This window comes from Rhinolophus ferrumequinum, chromosome 6 (assembly GCF_004115265.2).
Source record: "Rhinolophus ferrumequinum isolate MPI-CBG mRhiFer1 chromosome 6, mRhiFer1_v1.p, whole genome shotgun sequence".
NCBI lineage: Eukaryota > Metazoa > Chordata > Mammalia > Chiroptera > Rhinolophidae > Rhinolophus > Rhinolophus ferrumequinum.
In genome coordinates this window covers 46336668-46358681 of record NC_046289.1, presented here as the reverse complement: position 1 = coordinate 46358681, position 22014 = coordinate 46336668, and the positions used below count along the sequence as shown (strand labels likewise).

Sequence of the window (22014 nt, the reverse complement as noted above, 5' to 3'; positions counted from 1 at the left end):
ATGCATCCTTTGAGGCCTACTTTATACATAATTCTCTGGGAAGCTTCCTTTGATCTCCTTTCCATGCCACCCCCAGACTGGAATGGAAGCCCGGCCTCCTGTGTACCTCGTGGCAAGGCAGTGTCTGTCATCCTCCTACACCCTTGGTCTTTCTCACCTTTGTGTGTAACGTTCTCGGAGGTGACCTCATTAGCCTTCTGTCTCTGAACTCCTTACATTATGGACTGTGTGTTCTTACTCCTCTGGGTGCCCTCCTCTAACCCCAAAGGCATCCTGAAGGGCAGTGGTGCCCTTAAGTTCTGATGATTGTTTGATGAGTCTGTGGGCCCAGATCTTGGGTTTTTCAAGAGATCAAAAAATCAGGTTCAGTAGGCATTGCTGTGGTTGGCCGGGTTGGTGCTCAGGTGTCCCCAAGTGCGGCCTGCTGGCTCCTCCCCTTGGCCATCCTTGTGTGTTGTGGAAACGCCCCTCTGACGGTGAGGACCAGACTCGGGGGCAGAGAGCCCCTCCCTGCAAGGCTGCTCAGAGGAAGCCAGCTGCTCAGCATCCACAGGATGGACTTTGGGTCCAGAAAAACCCTGTCCAATCTGAGGTAAGGCCTTTGCCAACAGGGATGTAATTGATAATTGTTTCCAAATGACTGCCCCCCCTAGCTTCCGAGCTCTCCGCTTCCTCTTCCATTTTGAGTTACAGCAGTGATGACCACAGGGGCCCAGCCAGCAGGTCTCTACACAGCATCTTCGCCAGGAAATGATAAGGCCCCTGGCGGCTAGAAACAAGTATGGGGCTAGGAACAAGTATGGGGCGGGTCCAGACTTCCCCCTGGCCCCTTCCTACCCCAGGGCCTAACAGTAAGACCTGTCATATGTTAAACACCTACTCTGTGCCTGTGTGCTCAGGGCTGGGAAATATCATCTGTCACCATGGCCCTGCCAGGTGGGCATCATTCTCTACATTCAAAAACTGAGACTTAGGGACCTTAAAAAGCTTGCCCAAGGTCACACCCCAGAGCTAAGACTTGAACCCAATCGGCTTGACACGATCCACAAGGATGGACGGGGGACCCTGAACATTAACCCAGTAAACTGTTTTCTTAAAGACCTTAGTAAGTCCATGCAACAGGCCTGTTAAGGACAAGTTGCCCACCTGCCCTTGTAAGCATTTGAGCTTCTCTGACCCCTTGAGATATTCTCTCTTATCTGGTAGCAGGAGCAGAAGATGGAAGACAGGAGCAGCTTGGGTGAGTAGCTGGGGACCGTTACTGGCCAAGACTGAAAATTCCGCTTGCCAAGAGACCAGATAGCACCCAGGGCACTTCCATTCCAGACTTTGAGCCCTGGGGCTGCAGCCCCTCCTGGCCTTTGCCACGGCTTTCCTGTTATCCTCAGCTCTCTGCATGATAAACCCCCGGGACTTGAGGCTACCTGCACGCGTCTTTGTTCCTTGAACCCCAGTGCTGAGCACACCAAAGGGGCTGATTGGTTGGTCCACTGACATATCACGCAAAGGGGTGCTTGTTGTAGCACCAGAATCCACCCCCCTGGGAAGCTGCACTGCCTTAGATGCCAGGTGGCTGGGGGCTCCGCCAGCTCCCTCTGCTGCAGCCCTGGCTCACGTCTGAGGCAGCTGGGCTGCCTCTTGTCCGGGCAGGGGGCAGGTGACTCCTAGGAGTGACAGTGCTGGCTGGAGCCTGGGGCTGGAGCCTGCCTGTCCCCTGAGAAGCAGGTGACCAGCCTACCATGAGCCAAATTTTGCTTTTGGGGCTCAGGCAGGATACGCTTGTCAGGTGCCTTCCTAACACAGCCTCTCCAGGGCCCACTTCTCCTCACACCTCAGGTTCCTTATCTAGGAAATAAAGCATCTAGACTGGCTCAGTCATTTAAAATGTTCTAGCAGCAAAACTATTTTTTTAGACACCTACGCCAAAGTCCAATAGTCAAAACAAAAATATGCCATTATTTCACATGTATAAGATACACTTATTAAAAAGGCAAGCAGTAAGTACTCCGGGGCTGACAGGAACAGGATAGCTGCTAATTTACACCAACCTCTGCTTCCAATGTATTCTTTTACCTTACTTTGGTTGCACAATATTGAGAAAATCAGGAAACTCCTGATCACAGAATTAGTAGTTGAAATAGTAGTTTTCTTTTTTTTTAAGCTAACCTTGCGATCGCAGGATACTGAAAGAGGAATAGTAGAGTTGTTCTTGTTTCAAAGTTGAACCAGTAACAATATACAGGATGAATCACATGTAGTTGCCAATAGCCCACAGTTTTGGCCTCCAAAACAGCAAATTCATAGAATTCAGTCAAATAATGATAGCTAACATTCATTTACTGCGAGCCAGGTCCCATGCTAAACACTTTAAAAGCATGATGTCAGTTAATCCACACAACTCTCCCCGGTACAGATAAGGACCCTGAGGCACAAGGTGTCGTCCAACGTTGCCCAGGTAACCAGAGCAGTCCTGGGTGGAGCAGTCCAGGCCCAGCAGTCCAGTTACTGGGGGGAGGCGGGGCTGGGCTCCCTCTGGGGCCAGTCTGCCTCTGGCCACCCGCCTGGAGAAAAGAATCCAGCCTCTGTGCCCAGCAGCGCCCGCCAGCCCAAGGCCCAGGAGCTGTTTGTTTTCTTAACAGGGTTAACCAAACCTCCTGAGCAGCTGCGCAGCCCAGCAGAAGTGGTTCTAGTGTGAAAGGGGCTTTGTGTGATGGTGGCAGAGGGCGAGGGCCCAAGCCAGAGTGGGAACCAAGGTCCAACCCACCGGCCTGCCACCCCACTACCAGCCACCACCCCCAGTGGGAGTATGTCAGGGGGACACCGTCCCCAGTCCTTCCTGCCCTCTGCTTAGGCCTTCTCTCTTAGGATTCTCATCTCTAGGTGCCAAGTCTGCACAGTGGGGCGAGAGTGGCCCCACTCCCTGGCGGGGCTGTTTGGGGAGTCGAGAGACCTGCGTCTACAATGTGGTACCCAACTAGGGGCATTGGCATCACTGGGGCACTTGTGAGAAGCACACATGTGAGGCTCCACATTCAGAAAATGGGTCAGGGCCCTCTAACCCTCCGAGACTTAACCGGCCATGTTGGTGATGCTGCTGCTTGCTGAAGTTCAAGAACCACTGTTCTATCATCCGACCCTTATATACCCTGGCCAAGAAAATGTGACCAACCAGTACTTTTAACCAACTTTCACCGAGAAGCCTGGACGTTAAATTTGTATGTTGAAGAGTGATGGAGGAAAGACAAGAATTTATACAGTAAAACAACTCATTCTGAAAATGGAAGTCACTTTGAAGAGCCTGGAACTTACCTCAGTGTTCACATACTGAATGGGGGGGCGATGCTTAAAGTGTATAGAAAATAAACTTTACCTCTGACTGTAACCGCTGCTGTGGGGTATCCACCATGTCATGTGTTCCTCCTTTCAGGAAAGTATTCTCCATAACTTGTTCTATCTCCCCAAAGACATCTAAAATGTCTCCAGGTCAAGAATCTGGTTTTTCTTCATTGATCTTCACTCGTTTATCATGGAATGCTGTGGCATTTTTCAAGTCAATTGCATCAAATTTCCCTCCACAACTGGTGATGAAAATCCATTATTGATTTGACGCTTCTCAGGAACACTGGAAAATTAAGCAAATGAGTAAGGTGAAGAACAATCTGGAGAGAGAGAGAGAGAGAGAGAGAGAGAGAGAGAGAGAGAGAGAGAGAGAGAGGGAACTCTGAAGGTGGGAAGAGTATTCCTGTTGTTATCCCGCCTTCCTCTAACCCTCCGGCAACCCCTGCTCCCTTCCTCTCTCCCAGTCTTCCCTCCTCTCCCTAGCCTTTTCCCACCTCCCTCCCCCATTCATTGATATAGTCTTTCAACCACAAATGTATTCTTTGTGTCTACTACATGCCCTGCACCATGGCGGTAGCCACTGAGAAGACACACCAGGTCCTGGCCTGATGTCGCTCAGAGTCTGGGGCAGAGTCAAGGAAACCAAGGAGACACAATAAACAGACATAACTACACATTGGAATGAGGTGATATGATAGGGTGGTCAGAAAGGAAGGCCTCTTTGAGGAGTTGAGATTTATGCTAAGAATTGGAAGTTTTAGGCTAAGCTTACCAGGTAGAGTCGGAAAAGTGTTCCAGGGAGAGGAACCATCATATACAAAGGTCCTGAGACGGGAAAAAGCTCATTAGGTTTGAAGAACTGGAAGAAGGTCATTGTGGCCGGAGCTTGGTGCGTGGAGGGGGAGGACAGGAGGTGAGACGAGAAATGGAGGCTGGGCGGGGTCATTTAGAGTACTGTAGAGTGTGGTAGGGAGAGTGGGTTTCGTTCTAAGTGCTGTGGGAAGCCTTTGGAAGGTGTTACGCAGACGCCTTGATGACAGTTTCCGCTGTTAGATAGAATGGACTTTGTCTGAAGGAGGGAGGCCTGGAAAGACAGGGAGATCCCTTTGGAGACTAGCAGTTTTCTGGATGGTAGGAATAGAGACAAAGGGGCAGACAGTCGTTAGCATGGATGACCAAGAAGTTTAGAAGTCTGGGGGTCCCAGGAGAGGACTCCCTGGGCAGTAAGACAAGCAGAGCAAAGTCCCTGAATGATGGAGGCCCTGGAGTGTAAGGGGTGAAATGAAACCCCAGCACTTCTCCTCATGGTGGGTCATTTCCCTTCCAAAGAGGTTCAGCTTCCTCATTCTAGGGCACTTGTGAGGATGGAATTGGAGGAAAGAAAGTGTGGGACATAGTATTGATAAGACCTGCTTTTCTCCTTTTTCCCATCTTTCTTCCGCCTCCCCTCCACACACTGCAGTTCAAGCCGTTGTTTCTCAGTCTAGTTGTGTAGGACACAGCTCCCTGGCCCACCTGGTATTATGAGCTTTGCGCTCACGTCAGCTGAGGCAGTCGGTCACCAGTCGTAGGTCAGCAGCTCACGGCAGCTCTCATTGGCTGCCGGCGCTCATGATGGCTGCCGACCACTCATGGCAGCACACGGCAGCACACAGCAGCTCACGCCAACTTCCGGCTGCTCATGCCAACTTCCGGCTGCTCACGGCAGCCCAGCTCCACGGAGAGCTGTTATTCACAATCTTAGCTGTAGAGGGCGCAGCTCACTGGCTCAGGTGGGAATTGAACCACAGACCTCAGCGTTAAGAGCATGGCGCTCCAACCACGTGGGCCACGGGGCCAGCCCCCCCTTTTCTCCTCTTGGGATCATTCTCTCAGCCTCTCTTGGGGGCAGGGCTGGGAATGGGAATGGAGAATTTCTGCTCCAGATCAGAAGCACCGCTGCACTAGCAATGCATGGAGTGAGTGGTTCCCCAACCTCACCCCCTAAGACAGGTACTCTGCTTCTTCCTTCTCACCACAGACATCCCACTAGGTGTGAGCTCTTGGAGGCAGGGCCTCCCTTCCCTTTACCACCTGCCTAGGCCTTTGTGGGAGAAGTCAGTGGCGTGGACTCTGCTGAATGAGACAACTCCCTTATGGCTGAGGGGTGGGAGCAGAGGCCCTTTCTAGAACAGGGGGTGAGAGAGTTATAGATTGAGTCCTGCCCCATACCCAGGAAGACCCTGCCCAAAGGGATGGGCAAGAACAGCCTAGTGCCACCTTCCACAGGCCCTCTTCCCCATCCATTGCCCTGTACACCAATACCACCCACCTGTGCCTCTAGGACAAGCCCACAAGCTGCCATTTTCTTAACACCTACTTTGCTGAGGGCTTAACAGGGATCATCTCACTTAATTTTCAGGCACTCTCCCCAGAGAGGTATATTATCCCAATTTTGCAGATGAGCACAGGTCTACAATTTGGGAAATCCAAGTTGTCTGACCCCCAAAGAAGAGCCTAGGTTGTGAAACCGCCTCTTGCTGGCAAACTGGGCCTGAAGCAGGTTAGGGCTGAAAGATGAAGGAATGGATTAAAAGAATGAATGAATGAAGGGGCTTGTGGATGCTGGGAGAGGGGAGACATCATAACCAGACGGGGTTCCAAGGCTTACCCAGGCTCAGCCACCCTCTCAGGGTCCAGGTTGAAGGTGGAGGGAAAAGGGTGGGAAGCAGCCTGGTCCCGGGGAAGGGCGTGAGGAACAGAAGGAACGTTCCTGATTGGCTCTGAAGGTAGGCGCCAAGGTCTGGGCCCCGAATCCTCCATGCCTAGCGCGCACGGGCTTTAGTCTTTGGTAGACACTCAACAAAGACCAGGGGAAATTTTGGCTCGCCCGCGTTCCTCACAGTCAGTGGGCGCTCAGTTAATGTTGACAAACACATGCCTCTCCACCGAAGGGTCCCCACCCGCACTGCGGCCCCACCAGGCTCAGGGGACAGCTCTCAGTTCCCGCCACCCTGCGCGCTGCCTAATCTGCCCCTAGCAGGACTCCGCGCGCGAGGGAACGCCCGGGGCTTGGCCATCTGGGGGCGGGGCCTTTGAGTCCGAAGGGGCGGGGCCGCCCCCTTCAGGGTCTCTCCGCTGCTCTTGGAGAGTTCGGGCTCTCAGCTCTGCTTGAGGAGCTGAGGGCGGGGGCGGGGGCGCGGATGCTGGAAGTTCACATCCCGTCGGTGGGGCCGGAGGCCGAGGCACCCAAGCAGAGCCCAGAGAAAGGCCACATGGTGAGCGGGGGCACTGGATGGGAAGGGGTGCAGGGACCGCCGGATTTCCCTGAGCCGAGCGCAGTGGGGACCCCGCGCCCCGGGCTGGGGCGTCCGAGCGCTGCCGCCGAGGCCGTCGGGGGACAGCCAGCCGAAGATCTCGGGGCGCTAGAATTTGCCAGCCCCACGGGCGACGATGCGGGCTCATGAGGGACTGCACCGAGCGGAGGGCGGATTCTCTCGTCCTTTCCACATAAAGTGTGAGGAGCGTGGGAGGGTCCCCGGGGAGCGGCGGCGCTCCGAGGCTGCTTTGTGCCTTTAAGCGCGGGAGGGTGGGCGGGCGCCTAGCCTCACGCGCATCCGCCTGCCGGCCCGCGCCTGCCAGGTGTTCCGAGTGGAGGTGCGGTACTGCGGACGCAGACACACGGTGCCCAGGCGCTACAGCGAGTTCCACGCGCTGCACAAGCGGGTGAGGCGGCACCGCCGACCGACCGACCCCGGCCCGGCTCCTGCCCAGCCCAGGGAGGAGGGCAGACGAGCTGCGGCCTCAGCCTCTGCCACCCCCGTTACTGCACCAGTCCCTGGAGGGTATTCAGGTCCTGGGCACTGAACTCCCCACGGGCTGCGGGGTGGACACAGAGGGGCAGGTTCCGGCCGGTACTGCCCATGCCCCTGCGCGGCCGGCCCACCCTCGGGCATCTGCTGGGGTAGAGAGACTGGGTCCCCTGCCCCAGCCACCACTCACCCGGGACTGTTCCGGGTAGAGCCTGGAGTTGTGGGTGAGGGGAGGGGAGACAGGCTGGGGAAGGCTCTCGCAGGGATGGAGTGAGCCTGAGGGCTCAGTGGGGACACTGGGATCGCCCCGCGGTAACCTCCTCGCAGATCAAGAAACTATACAAAGTGCCCGACTTCCCCTCGAAACGCCTGCCCCACTGGAGGACCAGAGGGTTGGAGCAGCGGCGGCAGAGTTTGGAGGCCTATATCCAGGTGGGCGTGGGTCTGACTCTCGTGCTCTCTAGCCCGCTGGACTAGAGGTGGGACCCAGCCAGCTGTGGGGGCATGGGGAGAGGGGTGCACATCTTGGGCATGTTTTTTAGTACCTCAAGCCTCAATTTTCTGAACAGTAATTTCGGAATTAATTGAAATTAGTTTAATTCTTGAACTTTCATGGAACTGGGACCACTTGCCTCCTAGTTACCTCATTCAATCTTAATTATGGAACTGGAAGCTAGTTCTCTTCCCTTCCAGGCTGAGATCTTGGCGCTGCCTTCATGAGGATGTAGAGTGGGTACCCTCCCCCCGACCCCCAAAGTGATGCCAGATTATAGGCCAGGCTGGCTCATGGGCATACACCTGTGTAGTCACTCGGCCCAGTGTCAGACGGGCCCCCAGCTTGGTTAATGAATGTTTTGCTCTGACTGTCTTGAAATTCTTAATCATTTTGGCAGAACCTCCGCGTTTTCATTTTGCACTGGGCTGTGTTTTGCAGCACATAGCTGGGTCAGATACAGGTTTCCTCTGTCCTCTTCTCCAGGGCGTCCTGTACCTGAACCAGGATGTGCCCAAGGAGCTACTTGAATTCCTGAGTCTTCGGCACTTTCCCACCGGCCCCAAGGCCAGCAGCTGGGGGTGAGAACCTCTAGGGGCCATGGCTTGGCGTGCGAGGGGCCCCAGCGTTGGGAGGACAGGGCTCTCTGCGGCAAGCAGAGGAACATTTTAGAGGCCAAGCCCTGTTCCTTCTTACACCTGCCAGGCCTGAGCCTGGTTCTTTTACTTTGAGACACGATCTCCCTCATCAGCTTTCTTGACCCTGGTGGAGGTGGTTTTCTGGATAGCCTTGGTTACCCCTGCTGCCTCTGGAAATTAGCTTTTTACAAAAAGAGGCAGTGGCCCCTGGGAGGTGAAGATCTGAACCCCCGGGCATCCCCAGCAGCTCACATCCTCTTTTCAGAACCCTGGGGGAGTTCCTGCCTAGCAACAGCAGGCAAGTCAAAGCCCCTACCCCTACCCGCTCCTGCTGCCCCCTGGTGGCCATTTGTCAGGAGGCTGGCCTGCTGCCAAAATGGCTCGTATTGTCTGTCCTGGTCCAGGTTTTCCTGTTGGTGCCTCCTGAGCCCACTGCCCTCTCACCTCGTTTCTTTTTGGGTCCTTGGTGATCTCAATTCCTAGTCTCCACCTAATAGGAGACTGCTCCACGTCCCTCTCCAATACTCCTGACCCTCTGTCCTAGAGTGCAGCTGCACCACCGGCCTGTCGTCCGCTTCTGCATGGATCCCTACATTTGCACCCCATCCCCAGGTGAGGTGGTGCTTCTGACCTATAACCCATATTTAGGGCACAGTTAGCAGGGCGGGAGTAGGGGTGAACTTGCCGTTTCTCAGCTCCCAGGACCTCCAGGCAGCTTCTCTCCTAATTGCCCTCCTTTGGGACCATACCTGCCCTGCTGCTCCTGTGCCCCCATAGCCTGCTTTGTATTCACCAGGGAGCAGACATGGTGAAATTAGCTTGGCTCCCCTGGTCTGCATTCCTTACCAGCCTGGCTTTACCAAGCTCATGTGAACAGAATGTGAACTGGGAATGCCCATGCCTCATTTTAGGTGACCAGCTGTTACCTGCTGCCTTGGCAGGGGCTCCTGCTCCCAAGTGGGGCTAAGCCTGGCTAGAGGCTCCGGAAGCTGCAGGCCTGAGGTCAGGACCATCCCACAGCGCCCTCCACTGCAGCCCCCTACACCTTCCTCCTGTTCTCCTTCTGCCACAGAGCCATTGCCCAGTGTGGTGGTGAATGGCGTGCTCCAGGGCTTCTACGGCTTCGGCACCAGCACAGCTGACGTCCAGCCAGAGGCTCCTTGTCACCCTGCACCCCTGCCATCGATGATGCCCTGACCAGCCCAGAGGCCTCTGGACCACCTGCCAGGACAGTCACGTGCCTCAGTCCTGTGAGCTCCATACCCAGGACTTACCCACCTCAGGCTCAGAACTCAGCTGCATTGGTGGCTGGGGGTGCTAGAACTCCTGTACCCCTGGAACCCTGGGGCCAGGGCAGGGAGGACAGGGTGAGGATTAAGGGAGAAGTCAATTTAGGAGGTAGGCTATGAAAGGGTACAGGTGTACTTCCTCACTAACACCAGAAGGGGGCAAGCAAAGGTTAAGGCACTGTAGTAGGCCAAGTTTAGAAGCAAGGAACAAAAGCTTCTGCTCGAAGTTTTGTGGGTAGCATCTGGGGAAAGGGTTCTGGCTGGAGCCCAGGGAGGGGACAGGCACCCCAGCCACAGGAGGCCCAGATAGGCTGGATTGTAGACCTGGGGGAGGTGCTGCAGGCCCAACAACCCACTCACACACAGGTTATAAAAAAACAAAACCCACCTTTTTTTTATTGGTCAGTGTTGGTAGGAATTTGTTACAAAACTGGGCCTGTGGGCCTGTGGAATGTGAGAGGAAGGGTCCACTCCATCAGATGCCAGCGCTAGGGCCAGTGCAGCAGAGCCCTGTGGCAGGCTGTCTTCACCCCTCAAGAGGGTACCAGGGCCGCACAGACAGTTGCTCAACGGAAAGAGGCCCCTGAGGCCCTACTCCTTAGCAATGGCAAAGGGCTTCTCCACCTCGATCTTGCCACAGTCTGCGATGACCACATCTTTCAGAGGCTTGTCCCGGCCGTCCGTCTTGGTGCTCTCCACCTTCCGCACCACCTCCTGGGAAATGCAGAAGCGGGAAAGCAGGGTGGGTCAGGAGGTCTGCCACTCAGGAGACACAGGCCCAGTGTATGGCTGGGGAGGACTGAGACCCCAGGTGATGAACAGCCTACAGACCTCGAGGTCCCAGAATCCTAACAGTCACTGCTAGGTGCTAGGTGCTAAGTGCTAGCCCAGGGCAGGGAGAACCCAGCGCTGACAAGAGGAGGCAGCCGTGTGATCCTAAAGTACAACCCAGATGTGCAAAGGGTAAGGAGGAGGAAAAAGGGTGGCTGGGGAGTGGGTACCACGTGGCTTCTCGTGGACATCATGTTCAGCTGTGCCCTGTACAACTCAGGGTGGTGCCAGCATGTGCCTGAGTGAAGGGATGGGGGTCCCTTAAGGCCTCCTGGTGGGACCCTGCCTGGGGCCTGGAGGGATTCAGAACTTTGGGGCACAGAGCAGCAGGCTATTTATTCTTATCCTCCCCCCCGCCACCCAGTTCGCAGACACAACGCTGGTCTGAATCTTTTGGGAAAGCGATAAAATACATGGCGTCCCGGCCCAGGGTCGGTGCCTTGAAAACTCACCATGCCCTCTAGGACTTTGCCAAACACAACGTGCTTGCCATCCAGCCAGGCTGTCTTGACTGTTGTGATAAAGAACTGGGAGCCGTTGGTGTCTTTGCCCGCATTAGCCATGCTCACCCAGCCGGGCCCATAGTGTTTCAGCTTGAAGTTCTCATCGGGAAAGCGCTCACCGTAGATGCTCTTACCTGGGAAGACAGACAGAGTGGGTCATGGAGCTTAGCTGGCACAAACCAAGCACATCTTTGCGGTGAGGATTCCAGGGGCTCAACCTGTCCTCTGTACCAGGCCAAGCTCAAGTGGAGTGTAAGGGCATCAAAGCTGAACCCCTCTTACCCTCTGACCTTGGAGCCAAACCGTGGTGACAGACCAAGTAGAGCATGAGGCCAGGTCAATGTGAACAGCTCACACAATCGATTACTTTGAGAATATGGTTTTACGGCTTTTAAATAAGGCACATATATTAACTAGCCTTGGCTATGGCCCAAGAGGCGTGCCATAGAGGGACTCTGGTGGAGAGCTGCTGTGCAGGGGGTAGGGGAGGAGGCAAGAACTCTCCAGAAAAGGAGGAATGCTGTGGCTGACCAATTTTTCTTCTTAAGAGAATAGAAGGCACTGAGGTAGCTGCCATTTGGGTTCTGGAAAGTCAAGAGCCTCTTATCAAGAAATGAACAGAAAAAAGGTGGCTATTAATGTGTGTAATGAGTCTGTCCATGAGGGGTCTGGGGCCCATGACAAAGGGAGCCGAGAGCAGATCTCCACACTGTTTCAGAGATCCTAAGATTCAGGAGAAATACTGCGCTCTTTTTCCCCCATCCCCTTCTAGAGATTCATACTGTGTACTAGTATACTACAGGCCCCGAGAAACCCAGCAATAAAGAACTTGCATTTTGTTTTACCCAACACATCTCCACCTTTTGTCCCCCTTAATACACATATTTTCTTCCTATCGTTCCACAGAATGGAACCAGGTTGGGAAATTGTCCCAGACTGATGGTAATCAGGGAGATATTTCTGACTGTGTAGCAAGTGGGAAGACTGAAAACCAAGAATTCCTAGACTCTGGCTGGTGGGGATGGAGGTGTCCCACTTCTTACTCCCACATTGGAAAGAAACTGGTCTCTTCCAACGTTGTGCAGTGATTCCTGGCTAGGATGCTGGATAAAAGCCTCCCGATGTGAGAATCCTCTTTGTAAGTCTCAAGCAACTGCAGGATTTCAATTACTGCTGCTATCCAAATCTATATCCTTCACTCCAATCACTTTCCCAAAATACAAGCAGTTCCAAGTTTCAAGGGATAGTTCTTCATGTTAAACTGAACATACTTTGTCATGTCCCTCCAGATTCCACTTATTCTTTTGACAACTTTCCTCTGCACTGTCAATGTCCCCACCCCCCGTCACTTAGTCATTCTTTCCATTCCTGCAGCCCTACTGCAATAACGGCTAATGATTAGATGCATGACAGAGAACTGGTGCAAGCATTTTACACGTAAAATTCCCACCAGATGAAGCAGTAGCTTATAACTCTATTTCAAAGATGAAGAGACTGAGGTAGAGAGAGGTTAAAGGTACCCAAGCTGGGAGGCAGCAGAGCTGGAATTCAAACCAAGGGATCTAGCTTTCGAATCTCAGCTCTTACCCACTAGGCTATCCTCTCCTGGGGTTCCAGCCCACACTGCCCTACCCAGGAACACCAATCCCCTCTGTTATCAAGCAGCAGCCTACCCGTCTGTCCCCTCGTACCTACCCCTAAAGAAAGGAGAGTCTGTGAGACTAATCCTTTCAGGGACTTTGCTTCACCTTTGTGCTTACACCTTATGTCTCCCTCTTTGGCCCCGGAGGATGGCTGGTTAGTCAATGACCAGTAAGATTCCCCACGGGGGGGACAACTCAAGCCAGGCATAGTAGAGTGGGGCCCAGCAGGAGAACCCATGGGGTTGACAGAGGTGGGCATAGACCCCCACCTTCCTCCAGTTAAGAGCTTCTGCCTTTGTGGCTGTATTCCTTCCCACAACCTGCTTGGGAAGAGATTCAATGGTGTAATAATAACATCAGTTCTCCATCTATCCATTTCAGTAAGTTTAAGCATAAAGGTTCAGCTGCTTGCAGAAGGTACATCCTGAAATTGAGGTTTAGCTGCTTGCAGGGGTAATTAGTTCAAATCAGTTTCTTAGTATAATGTGTGAAATTCACAGACCTTGGAGAAAACAATGTTGTTTTCTTGTGTATGCATCAATAAAAGCCACAGGATGGCCCCATTCAGGGTTCTCAGTCCTTTGAGGCTGTGAGACCCTTGGCCCCTGTTTCATAACTTTCTTGATTTCTGTTTCTTACTTTCTTAATCCTTCGTCGCCCCTTCTTGTTCGCTCACTGCCTGTGTTGCGCTGGACGTGACACCCTCACCAGTTTGTTCCTGCCTTCACATCCTGAATCCTGCTGTCACATTATTTTCCCTCAAAGGCCTTTGTGGGTCTTCCTCCCATTCAAGTCTTCAATGGAGCCTCACTCCCTATAGGACAAAGCTAGTGTGCTCTACTTCCATTCCCCGGCCCCACCTTTGGGCAAGCTCCTGCTGCAGAACAGAGCTGGGCTCACACCTTAATTCTGCCTCTTTGCTCATTCAAATTCTCCCTAGCCAGGACCCCACTCAAATCTTTCCTCACACTCACAAGGCCTTTCCTGAGCATCTAGGCCTGAACTGATTCCTTTGCTTGTCAGCACTTTGACAATGGCTGACTTTACTTACCATGTACTGGACATTTAACACTCAAGACCTCACCCAACCCTCACAGTACCCAGAACTCTTACCACTCTTACTTTACACAAAAGGAAACTGAAGCTCAGAGAATTCATTTGCCTGAGGTCACAAAGCAAGAAGGTGGCAGACACTGGGTCATACCCACTGTGTCTGACTCCCTGAATACAGCACTGTGGTCATGTCTGCTTTGTTCCTCTCTACTGCTGCCGCCAACTACTGCATACATCTTGTATTGTTACAGAGCTTTGCTAGTGTTTTCTGGATCTTCCCACCGAGATGATCGGTGGAGGGCAGAGTGTGAGTCTTAAAGGCTGTATGATGGCCAACTGGTGAGTGTGCAGGTATTGGAAGTGAAAGGCAGTTGCTGCCCCCTGATTTTTGCATCCTCAGCATCCACCACAGCCTGAGTGAGCTGCAGATGCGTGGGATGGTGAGACCTGTGGGTTAGTCCTATGTGTCTGTTCTATGTGTACAAATAATGCAGAAATGAGACTCACTCAGCTCTTGCCAAGTGACCTCACGTGAGATACCGCCAAGGAAAGCAACTGCTCCCACCTTGCTGGGGCTTCCAAGGTCGCTCACACAGGCTTTGCATGCCTGACCTAGAATCACCTACTCATGTGTCTCTCTTTGCTCCGCTCCCCCCATGGGGTATTGTGAGAAGTCGACGAAGCTGTAGGCCTGGATCAGCAGGTCTGCCAGCTAGATGAGATCCTCTTATTTCCACCCGACCCTCCCAATTAGTCCCTCTTCTTTGTACTGAATTCCCTGTACTAAGGTGGGTACAGCTGGTCTCAAAGCAGGTGACAGGTCGGCCTCTGAAACTATAGAGGGAAGAGGTCTTGTCCACCCTACACAGCCTGGCCCTCCCACCTAGGAGTCTGCACTGACAGCCTCTCTGCCCAGAGGACCTGAGTTACCTCCAGTGCCATCTCCCCGAGTGAAGTCTCCACCCTGGATCATGAAGTCCTTGATCACACGATGGAATTTGCTGTTTTTGTAGCCAAATCCTTTCTAGAAAAAGGGATGAGAAGGTGAAGAGGTGGCATGAGGCACCAGACAGACCTCCTGGCCCTGTAGGAACCCTGCCCACAACTCCCGCTCGAAGAAGAGACACGACTGCTGGCCAGAGTCACTGTTTCACATGCTACTGAGTGAGCAGTGACCACGGGTCAGACTTGGGAGCACACAGATCCAGGAAAGGCTAGACTGCACGTTCCTCTGCCTTCATACAATCCCCAGACTTTATATAATTCTACTTCACACAATGCCTCCGCCCTTTCCCTCTTGTTTTTCTTTCTAATCATAAGAACAGATGGAAGAAAACTGGGCAAATAAAAAGGTTATCTGCTGACCCAATGGGAAGTTAAGTTGGAATACAAACTTTCTTAAACGGGGCCTTCTTGTTCTCTTAAAACCTAGGAAACTCTGGGCCCCTTACTCTTAAGAGAAAGCTCTGGTACAGAGGCCACAAACTAGTTTCCACAGATACGTTTTCTTCAGTTATTGCAATGTCTTCAAGATACGTTTTCTCAAAAAAAAAAAAAAAATCCAGATTTCTGGATTCAGTTTAAAAAACTCAAGACATGACAAGACTGTGTTGCCCTTGCCAACATGTCAACAGTTGGTACTGAGGGCTCCTGGCACAGATGGGCCACATTCTGCAGTTGTTTGCTGCCAGCCCTCATTTGAATGTGACTATCTCTGCTCTAGCCTCTTACCTCTCCTGTAGCTAAAGCCACAAAATTATCCACTGTCTTTGGAACAGTCTTTCCGAAGAGACCGATGACCACCCGGCCTATATCTTCATCTCCAATTCGCAAGTCGAAGTATACCTGAGAAAAAGAGCATTTCAAGTTTAGCCTCTTTAAAGGAGCCTTGCTAGGAAAGAGAGGGCCCAAGAAGCTATCCTGAAGATGGGAGAGAAATCAGAGCCGTATTTTAAGAGCAGTGTTTGTATCTGATTTTGGTGGCTACAAAAACCCTATGAGAATCTAACGAAAGTTCCAAACCTGTTTCCCAGAAAATACGTTTACACTTTCCTTAGGCTACGACAAGGTAACAATCTTTGCTCTAAATAATGGGTTCGGATTCTAGAAATTAACATAAAAAAAATAAGGTGGGGAGCCTAACCTTACCACGCAAATTTAAACTATACTGCTGTGCTTTGTAATTGGAAGTGGCTACAAATTGACCGAAGTCGAGAAAGGATTCGCAACTTGACAGACGTGAACTTTTACCGTTTCGCCAGCACTGCGAGGTATTTGCAAAGGATTCTATGAGGCCGACAGTGCTGGCCCCAGGTGGGCCCCCAACTCCTGGGTCAGGCCAGGGGTGTTGGGGAGGGTCCAGGTCATTCTCTGGTCTGAATGGGGGAGGACCGTCCAGGCGTCAAGAGGCCACAGCCAGGAGACTAGGGAGGGGCTGAGTCAAAGCCGCAGACGCCCAGGCCCGAGCTCCTGAACCCTAATTGCCTCGGACATCAGTGACCAGCGGCGCCGAGGCCAACCCCAGGCGGCGGAGGGCGGGCCTCGCCAGGCAGGTCAGAAGGGGGAAGGCCGGACCTTGACGGTGACTTTGGGCCCCTTCTTCTTCTCATCAGCCGTAGAGGGTCCTGGCAACAGCAGGAAGAAGACGGAGCCCACGACCAGGGCAGCAGCGAAGAGCACCTTCATGTTCCGCTCAGAGAGGCGCAGCATCCACCAGGAGCAGCTTGCTCTGCCTAGACAGCGAAGGCCTGAAGAAGGTGGCGGCAAGGCGGTGTGAGCACCGGCGCCGCCACTGAGCACGATCGCGGGGGGAACCAGGGCTCCATTAGGCCTCTTAGAAGCAGGAGGGCCTCTTTTCCCCCCTTTGGATCGGCGCCGGATAGTAGGTCCCTCTGGCGGGCGGAGCCCGGCTCGTCAACAGGGCGGGAGGAGACGCGGGCTCGTGGGGGGCTGCCACGTTACTGTGGCCTCATTGGCTTCCCCGCTCGCTAAGGGCCCACCCACAGGATGGGGGATCAGCGAAAGGCGGTGCCCCCTCAAAGAGAATGGGGATTGGGTTTCTGAAGAGACTACAAACCCCAGCATGCAGAGCGGCACGTCCCTGCCTTTGCGGAAGTGGACGTCTTAGCGGATACTTTAGGTGAGGAAGTTTATAGAGAGGGTCGGAAGACTTTTGTGATTGTCCGTATCCGAGCAGTCAAGTATTAGTCACCACCAGATTGGGTTTAAGTGTGGTAGCTTCCAAAAACTCAGGGCACGTTTATGCTTACCCAGAGTATGACCTTATACAGCTGTCTTGCAAAACTTGCTTCAAAACCCACTTTTTAGACATAGTGCCCATCACTTTACTACTCATTTTCCTCTCTCTCCTCTAATCTTACTGTGCTTACCACTGTGTGAGTCAACGCACACTCTAGTGTATACTCTGGTTCATCATTTCTTTTTCCCAAGCAACTACATTTTTTGCGAGGTGTGTACTGTGTCGCACTGATTTTTTACAACTCCCAGATCAATGCTGCAAGGCTAAGGGCTCGACCAATACTGGTTGCGATAGCGTCACATTAGCACTGAGGTGGGAAATACATGCAAGGGCCTGAGGTTTAGTTTCCCTTTTCTAGACACCTTCAGGAAGGGCAGGAATAGTCTTCAGGTGCCTCCCACACTGTTTCAGGTCTTCACACAATGTTGCTCTACAGCACGTAGACTTCAGTACTGGGAGTCGTACACACCTCCCCAAATAAAAATTACACTCCCATCTTATTCCCCAAATTTGGAATTCTGATGTTATTAAACGTCTTTAAAACTAATTTTCAAAAGTTAACGTTATAGAAATTCCTGGTCTTCACAGCCCAGATTGTAGGTAGGCATGACTCCAATCCATTTCTATAGTTGAACTCTGGAGCTTGGTCTCTAGAGCAGGTACTGACCTGAGTTGGAGGTTAAACATGGCCACTGGCATGACCTCGTCCTTCCTTACGCTGAGGTCACTGCAGGCAGACTGCAGTTTCTAGAGGCAGTTCTCTCACATAAACACAAATGACATCTGCTATTTCTAATCCTCACACCTCAATCCAGGCCACCTCCACCAATCAGGTGCATATATTCTTTTAGATAAAGTTGTTGCCCTGACAAAAATAATCTTCCAAACAACCCACCTCAATTTTTTTGGTCTGTCAAGCCTCCTTCCCCACTCACTGGTCTCCCAGGTTGCCCACAGCCACTGAGAAAAGTGTTTACCAAACTATGTTTTCAAAGTAGCCTTCTCCACAAGGAGCTAATGCTAAAATGGCATAAAAGCAGCTTTCTCCCTGCCTCCCCACCTTTGAAAGAAAAAATTAATCTTGGATAGAATGCTCTCAATGTGAATGTTTTCTCTCATGATAATTTTGAACTTTTTTTTCTGCTCTTACTTGCCTACCAGTGAAAAACAAATAATTAAGTAGTAATTGAGGAATAAAAGAAAAAATTGCAATCAGCCAATCATGCCCAGATGGAAAGTTGTTTTTGTGGCCAATATATGCCTTTGTGATTTTATACTGCATATCAGTTATATCCTTTGTCTGTATAGATGGTCCTCATTAGTAGAGCTGAATTATAAAGCTACCACTTCAAAGTTGTTCCACAGAGCAGATCTAACTCCCCGGTTCTACCACCTAAGAACCACAGGAGATACTGGTGCTAGTATGTGAGTGATGAATGTCCAAATTCTGCCAGGAATACTTACCTTTAAAATGACCCACAAGAAAAGGAAGGCCATGTTCAACCCAAAGGAATGAAGCAAGAATGCCAAAATACAAGGCATTTTCATTTACTGGAGGCTTAAATCATCAAAATTAGTCCTAGCCAGATTGTTAGTTACAAATGAACCAGGGGAGATTAAAATCAGATCAACCAACCAACCAAGGCACAAGCACATTTAGCCAAGAAAGGTAAGACATTTTATTTTACATACAAAAAGGGTGCAAACTGAGTCCTTTCCTCCCCAAATTGGGGAAGAGGTATACTTAAAGATCACATTTGTGTTTTCCATGGTGCCCTAGGAAATGGGCTACTCTGAGATAACATATCAAGACCCATTTTCCATTTTCTCCAAAGAAGGCTACTTCCTCTGCAGAGGAGTTTTTCCTAATGGTGTTACAAATCTCTCTCCTGGAGGAATCATTTCAGATACACTTGAAATTGACATTCATGTTTAAAAATACTACAAATTTCATTTTCACAGCTGAGCTTTGTGACCAGTGCCAGGATTTATGAAACAACAGTACGTATCTAAAACCAAAGGTAAAAAAAAAAAAAGAAAAAGGCATTTAACAATGATCAGACACATCCACACATCAATTAAAACTGATTTCCACAGCTGATTTATACATTAGTCTTTAAAAATTGCAATCAACATCCCAACATCTTTTTAAAAGTATAATGGGCAAAGATTAAAGAAACAGACAAAATAATAATATAATAAATTAGAGGATGTATATATCCAATGGTAACATTATTTTCCATTGGGGGGGATTATAATATTTTTGGTTTCATCTCTTTCCTGCTGTTTACTCTTCTGCTTGATAAATGCGGCTCATTCCCAGAGCCAGCTTGCTGTGACACTACCTTGAGAAGTCACTTTATGTCCTAGAATATTCAGGAACACATGGTCCCAGCAGCCTGGACTGGGTTTTATGGAAGTGAAATACACACAGATGAGCACGCACACACACAGGCATACAAATGCAACCCACCCGTCTGTAAATGTATTTCTCCCCAAAGAAATGGCTCATCTTTCCTGGGACATTCCAACAGACTGATTAAGCCTCTTAAAAAAAGCTTTCGGTACAAGGGCTGGCCTGGGATTTGGTCTGGAGCTCATGAAGGGGAACACTGAATACGTCTCACCTGCCCTGAAAGAGGGGCTTTGTGCAGAAGGGGCAGTCAGGGCAGCTGATCTCTCGTGTGTGTTACTGGATGACTGCACTGCACCCTTATTACCATGGATAACCCTCTGCTCTGAGACTGAAAGGGGTGATGGCACCAGAAAGATGATTGTGAAGAATAAAGAAGAAAACTAACAAAAGAAATTCAGTCCACAGAACTGAGGTTTCTTTATAACATCAAGTTTCGTAATCAAACTAGAAATAGATGGAGTACACATTCACTTTCTCCTCTGTAAGCTGATCTACAAATACTGGAGAGGACTTCCTGGCTGCTTTGTGAGGAAACATGTAAACTACTACTGTCTATATCCAGGGGACCTACTTACTGTGTTGAATACAATGAAGAAACCTATTCTTTTGCACTCAGCCACCTGCAAAAGGAGTTAGGGAAAACATGTTTTTAAGACTGCTTAATTGATCAGAGACTTCCAAGATTCCTTATTTGTGGCTAAAACACTGCTTAAAACTCTACAAATGCTCAGAAGGGCCTGGTTTCCTCTTTTCAGATACCCACCCCCACCCCCAAGAAAACAAAACCATAGGAATCCCACTTTGATTCCTACCAACCCATCATGGGGAAGACTGGGAGTCACTGTCCAGCAACCTCTAGATGGGACTTGTCTGGAGCCCTGGAGTCGGCAAAACCAAGAACCCCCGGGACAAGTGCCTGCTGCTCACATAGCCAATCCAGATGGGGTACCTAGTTATCCTGGCTCCCTAAGGGTTTCTGGAATTCATCTGCCCACCCTGGGGCAATGGGGGGCATGGTGGCAGTGGGCTGGCAAAGGCCATGTCGGCTGTATGGCGCTGCAAGCTCCCGACGTGACAATCTCTGGCCCTAACATGATGGCTCTGACACTGAATATAACGTTGTCAGGGCAAGTGCCTGGGAACAGAAGACTGGTTTCAATACGAACATGGAAGAGGAGACTAGGACACGGGAGGCACGTGGACTTGGGAGAGATGCATCAGAAGGTTAAGTTCTTTTGAGAAGATGCTTTCTAGGCTGCCATGGAAGTACTTATTTTTGAAAAACGCAGGCCACGCTTGCTCACCGGGAGCGGGCACAGGGTCCTATCTTTTGCATAAAAAAAGTTAAGGCTATGATCTTTAGTAACCATTCTGACATAACATTGCCATCACTGCATATTTCTAACATTAAAAGTGATCACTAACACCGAGAACCAACACTGAATATGTACTCCCAACCAGTGTACATTTCCAGTGAACTAAGTTGGAAGTTAGAGGCAATGGACGCCTCTTCTGGCGAACGGCAGGGGCTGTTTCTATGTACTCGGAATTGACTGAGAATTAACAGGTGTTCAACACTTCGACTGGAAACCTCAGGATCCTGCTGGCTCCTGTTGCCCCTCTATTCCAAAGTAAAATGGAGCTTTAACTGGAGACCAACCTAGTCACCTGACTTGTACCTTCCTAGACAGACCCCAAATAGCAGGAGTGTTAATTACGGCAGCCATGAAAGCACACGGGCTGCTGGCACATTGTCCACCCCAGCAGAGCAGTCTGGAGCGAGATCACTGGGAAACGCCCAGGCATGCATACGTGCAAGTGGTCCTCACATGCCTGGGCTTCACAGACACAAGTCGTGCTTTGGTCACGTGGGAAGGACCCTTTATGCCTTGGTGGATTCCTGGCCTGCTTGCCTCAATCTGCTCAGGGTGCAATGCCTGAAGGACTGCAAAGCCCGGGCTTGGGAGAACTCCTAATGATATAATATGAAGTGCTGTAAGCACTTCATTCTAACTCTGAAACAACTGCATCAATCCCAAAGAAAAAGATCCCTAGGCATCTTGGTTGTGAAATGAAGAAAGCTCAAAAACTACACAGCAAGTGGACTTGGGTAGGTGGTGGGTGGAGGGACCTGGCTAAGGCATAGAGCTAAGCAACTATAGCAATAGAGCTGAGGAGGAAGCCCTGATGGGGGTGGAACTGATGGCCAAACTACTCCTTCGGTACTTTTTTTTTTTTTTTTTTAATTTAACTTTAAAGGCTCTCTCAGGGGTCTGGGACCACCCTGGAGTGCCAAACGCCCTAGAAGAATCACCATTACCTGCATGCCAGAGGGACCTGGGTCTTTTCACTTTTGTTATGAAAATCAAGTACCTAGTAAGACATCTGTGTGTGGGGGGGGCAGAGAGTAAAACCAGTGCATTAGGAAGGACCCCCCCAAAACTGCTCAGGTTCAACCCCTTCACAGCTAGCCTTTAAAAATATTTAAGACCAAAAAAAGGTCAAACCTAGCTGCAAGGGGGCTTGCCCTGCAGCCAAGCTGGCCACTGCCTTTGCTTTTTATGGAAATGGGGTGGGCAGTAGGGAGGCACTTAGTGGGGTATGGAGTGCCAAGAGGCTCTAGGCTCTGCCACCATGTCCCCTTGCCCTCCCTTGAGAGGAAGGCTTTTTCTATTCAGGGAAGAGGAAATAAAAGTTTTTATACAGGAAATGAGAGTTGCCCAAATACCAACTGAGAAACTATGTAAGTTTCACTGATT

At 51.0% G+C, this 22014-nt stretch overlaps 2 protein-coding genes across 3 annotated transcripts; one reads left to right on the top strand and one right to left on the bottom strand.

The window, feature by feature from the left end:
* Window positions 1–6462: 6462 nt before the first annotated feature.
* Window positions 6463–10105, top strand: SNX22 (sorting nexin 22). 2 transcript variants are annotated; one of them, XM_033109148.1, is made up of 7 exons: window positions 6463–6596; window positions 6961–7044; window positions 7458–7562; window positions 8110–8204; window positions 8527–8559; window positions 8806–8873; window positions 9334–10105. In XM_033109148.1, exons 1-7 carry the CDS (start codon window positions 6522–6524, stop codon window positions 9456–9458), a joined length of 585 nt encoding a protein of 194 aa, XP_032965039.1. In that variant the 5' UTR covers window positions 6463–6521; the 3' UTR covers window positions 9459–10105. The 2 variants fall into 2 exon arrangements, with proteins under 2 accessions (XP_032965039.1, XP_032965038.1); XM_033109147.1 differs by lacking the exon at window positions 8527–8559.
* Window positions 9921–16408, bottom strand: PPIB (peptidylprolyl isomerase B). Its single transcript, XM_033109146.1, has 5 exons — window positions 16155–16408; window positions 15312–15425; window positions 14511–14604; window positions 10834–11018; window positions 9921–10264 (listed from the first exon to the last, which is right to left on the bottom strand). The coding sequence occupies exons 1-5, from the start codon at window positions 16287–16289 to the stop codon at window positions 10142–10144; spliced, it is 651 nt and encodes a 216-aa protein (XP_032965037.1). The 5' UTR covers window positions 16290–16408; the 3' UTR covers window positions 9921–10141.
* Between the last annotated feature and the right edge of the window lie 5606 nt (window positions 16409–22014).

Excerpts from the sequence above, each read along its gene's own strand:
- SNX22 (XM_033109148.1), top strand. The coding sequence starts at position 6,522 with ATGCTGGAAGTTCACATCCCGTCGGTGGGGCCGGAGGCCGAGGCACCC. Across the intron at positions 7,045-7,457 it reads TCCACGCGCTGCACAAGCGG|ATCAAGAAACTATACAAAGT; the intron begins GTGAGGCGGCAC and ends ACCTCCTCGCAG. Across the intron at positions 8,874-9,333 it reads CATTTGCACCCCATCCCCAG|AGCCATTGCCCAGTGTGGTG; the intron begins GTGAGGTGGTGC and ends CTTCTGCCACAG.
- PPIB (XM_033109146.1), bottom strand. The coding sequence starts at position 16,289 with ATGCTGCGCCTCTCTGAGCGGAACATGAAGGTGCTCTTCGCTGCTGCC. Across the intron at positions 15,426-16,154 it reads GGCCCAAAGTCACCGTCAAG|GTATACTTCGACTTGCGAAT; the intron begins GTCCGGCCTTCC and ends TCTTTTTCTCAG. Across the intron at positions 10,265-10,833 it reads GCAAAGTCCTAGAGGGCATG|GAGGTGGTGCGGAAGGTGGA; the intron begins GTGAGTTTTCAA and ends TGCATTTCCCAG.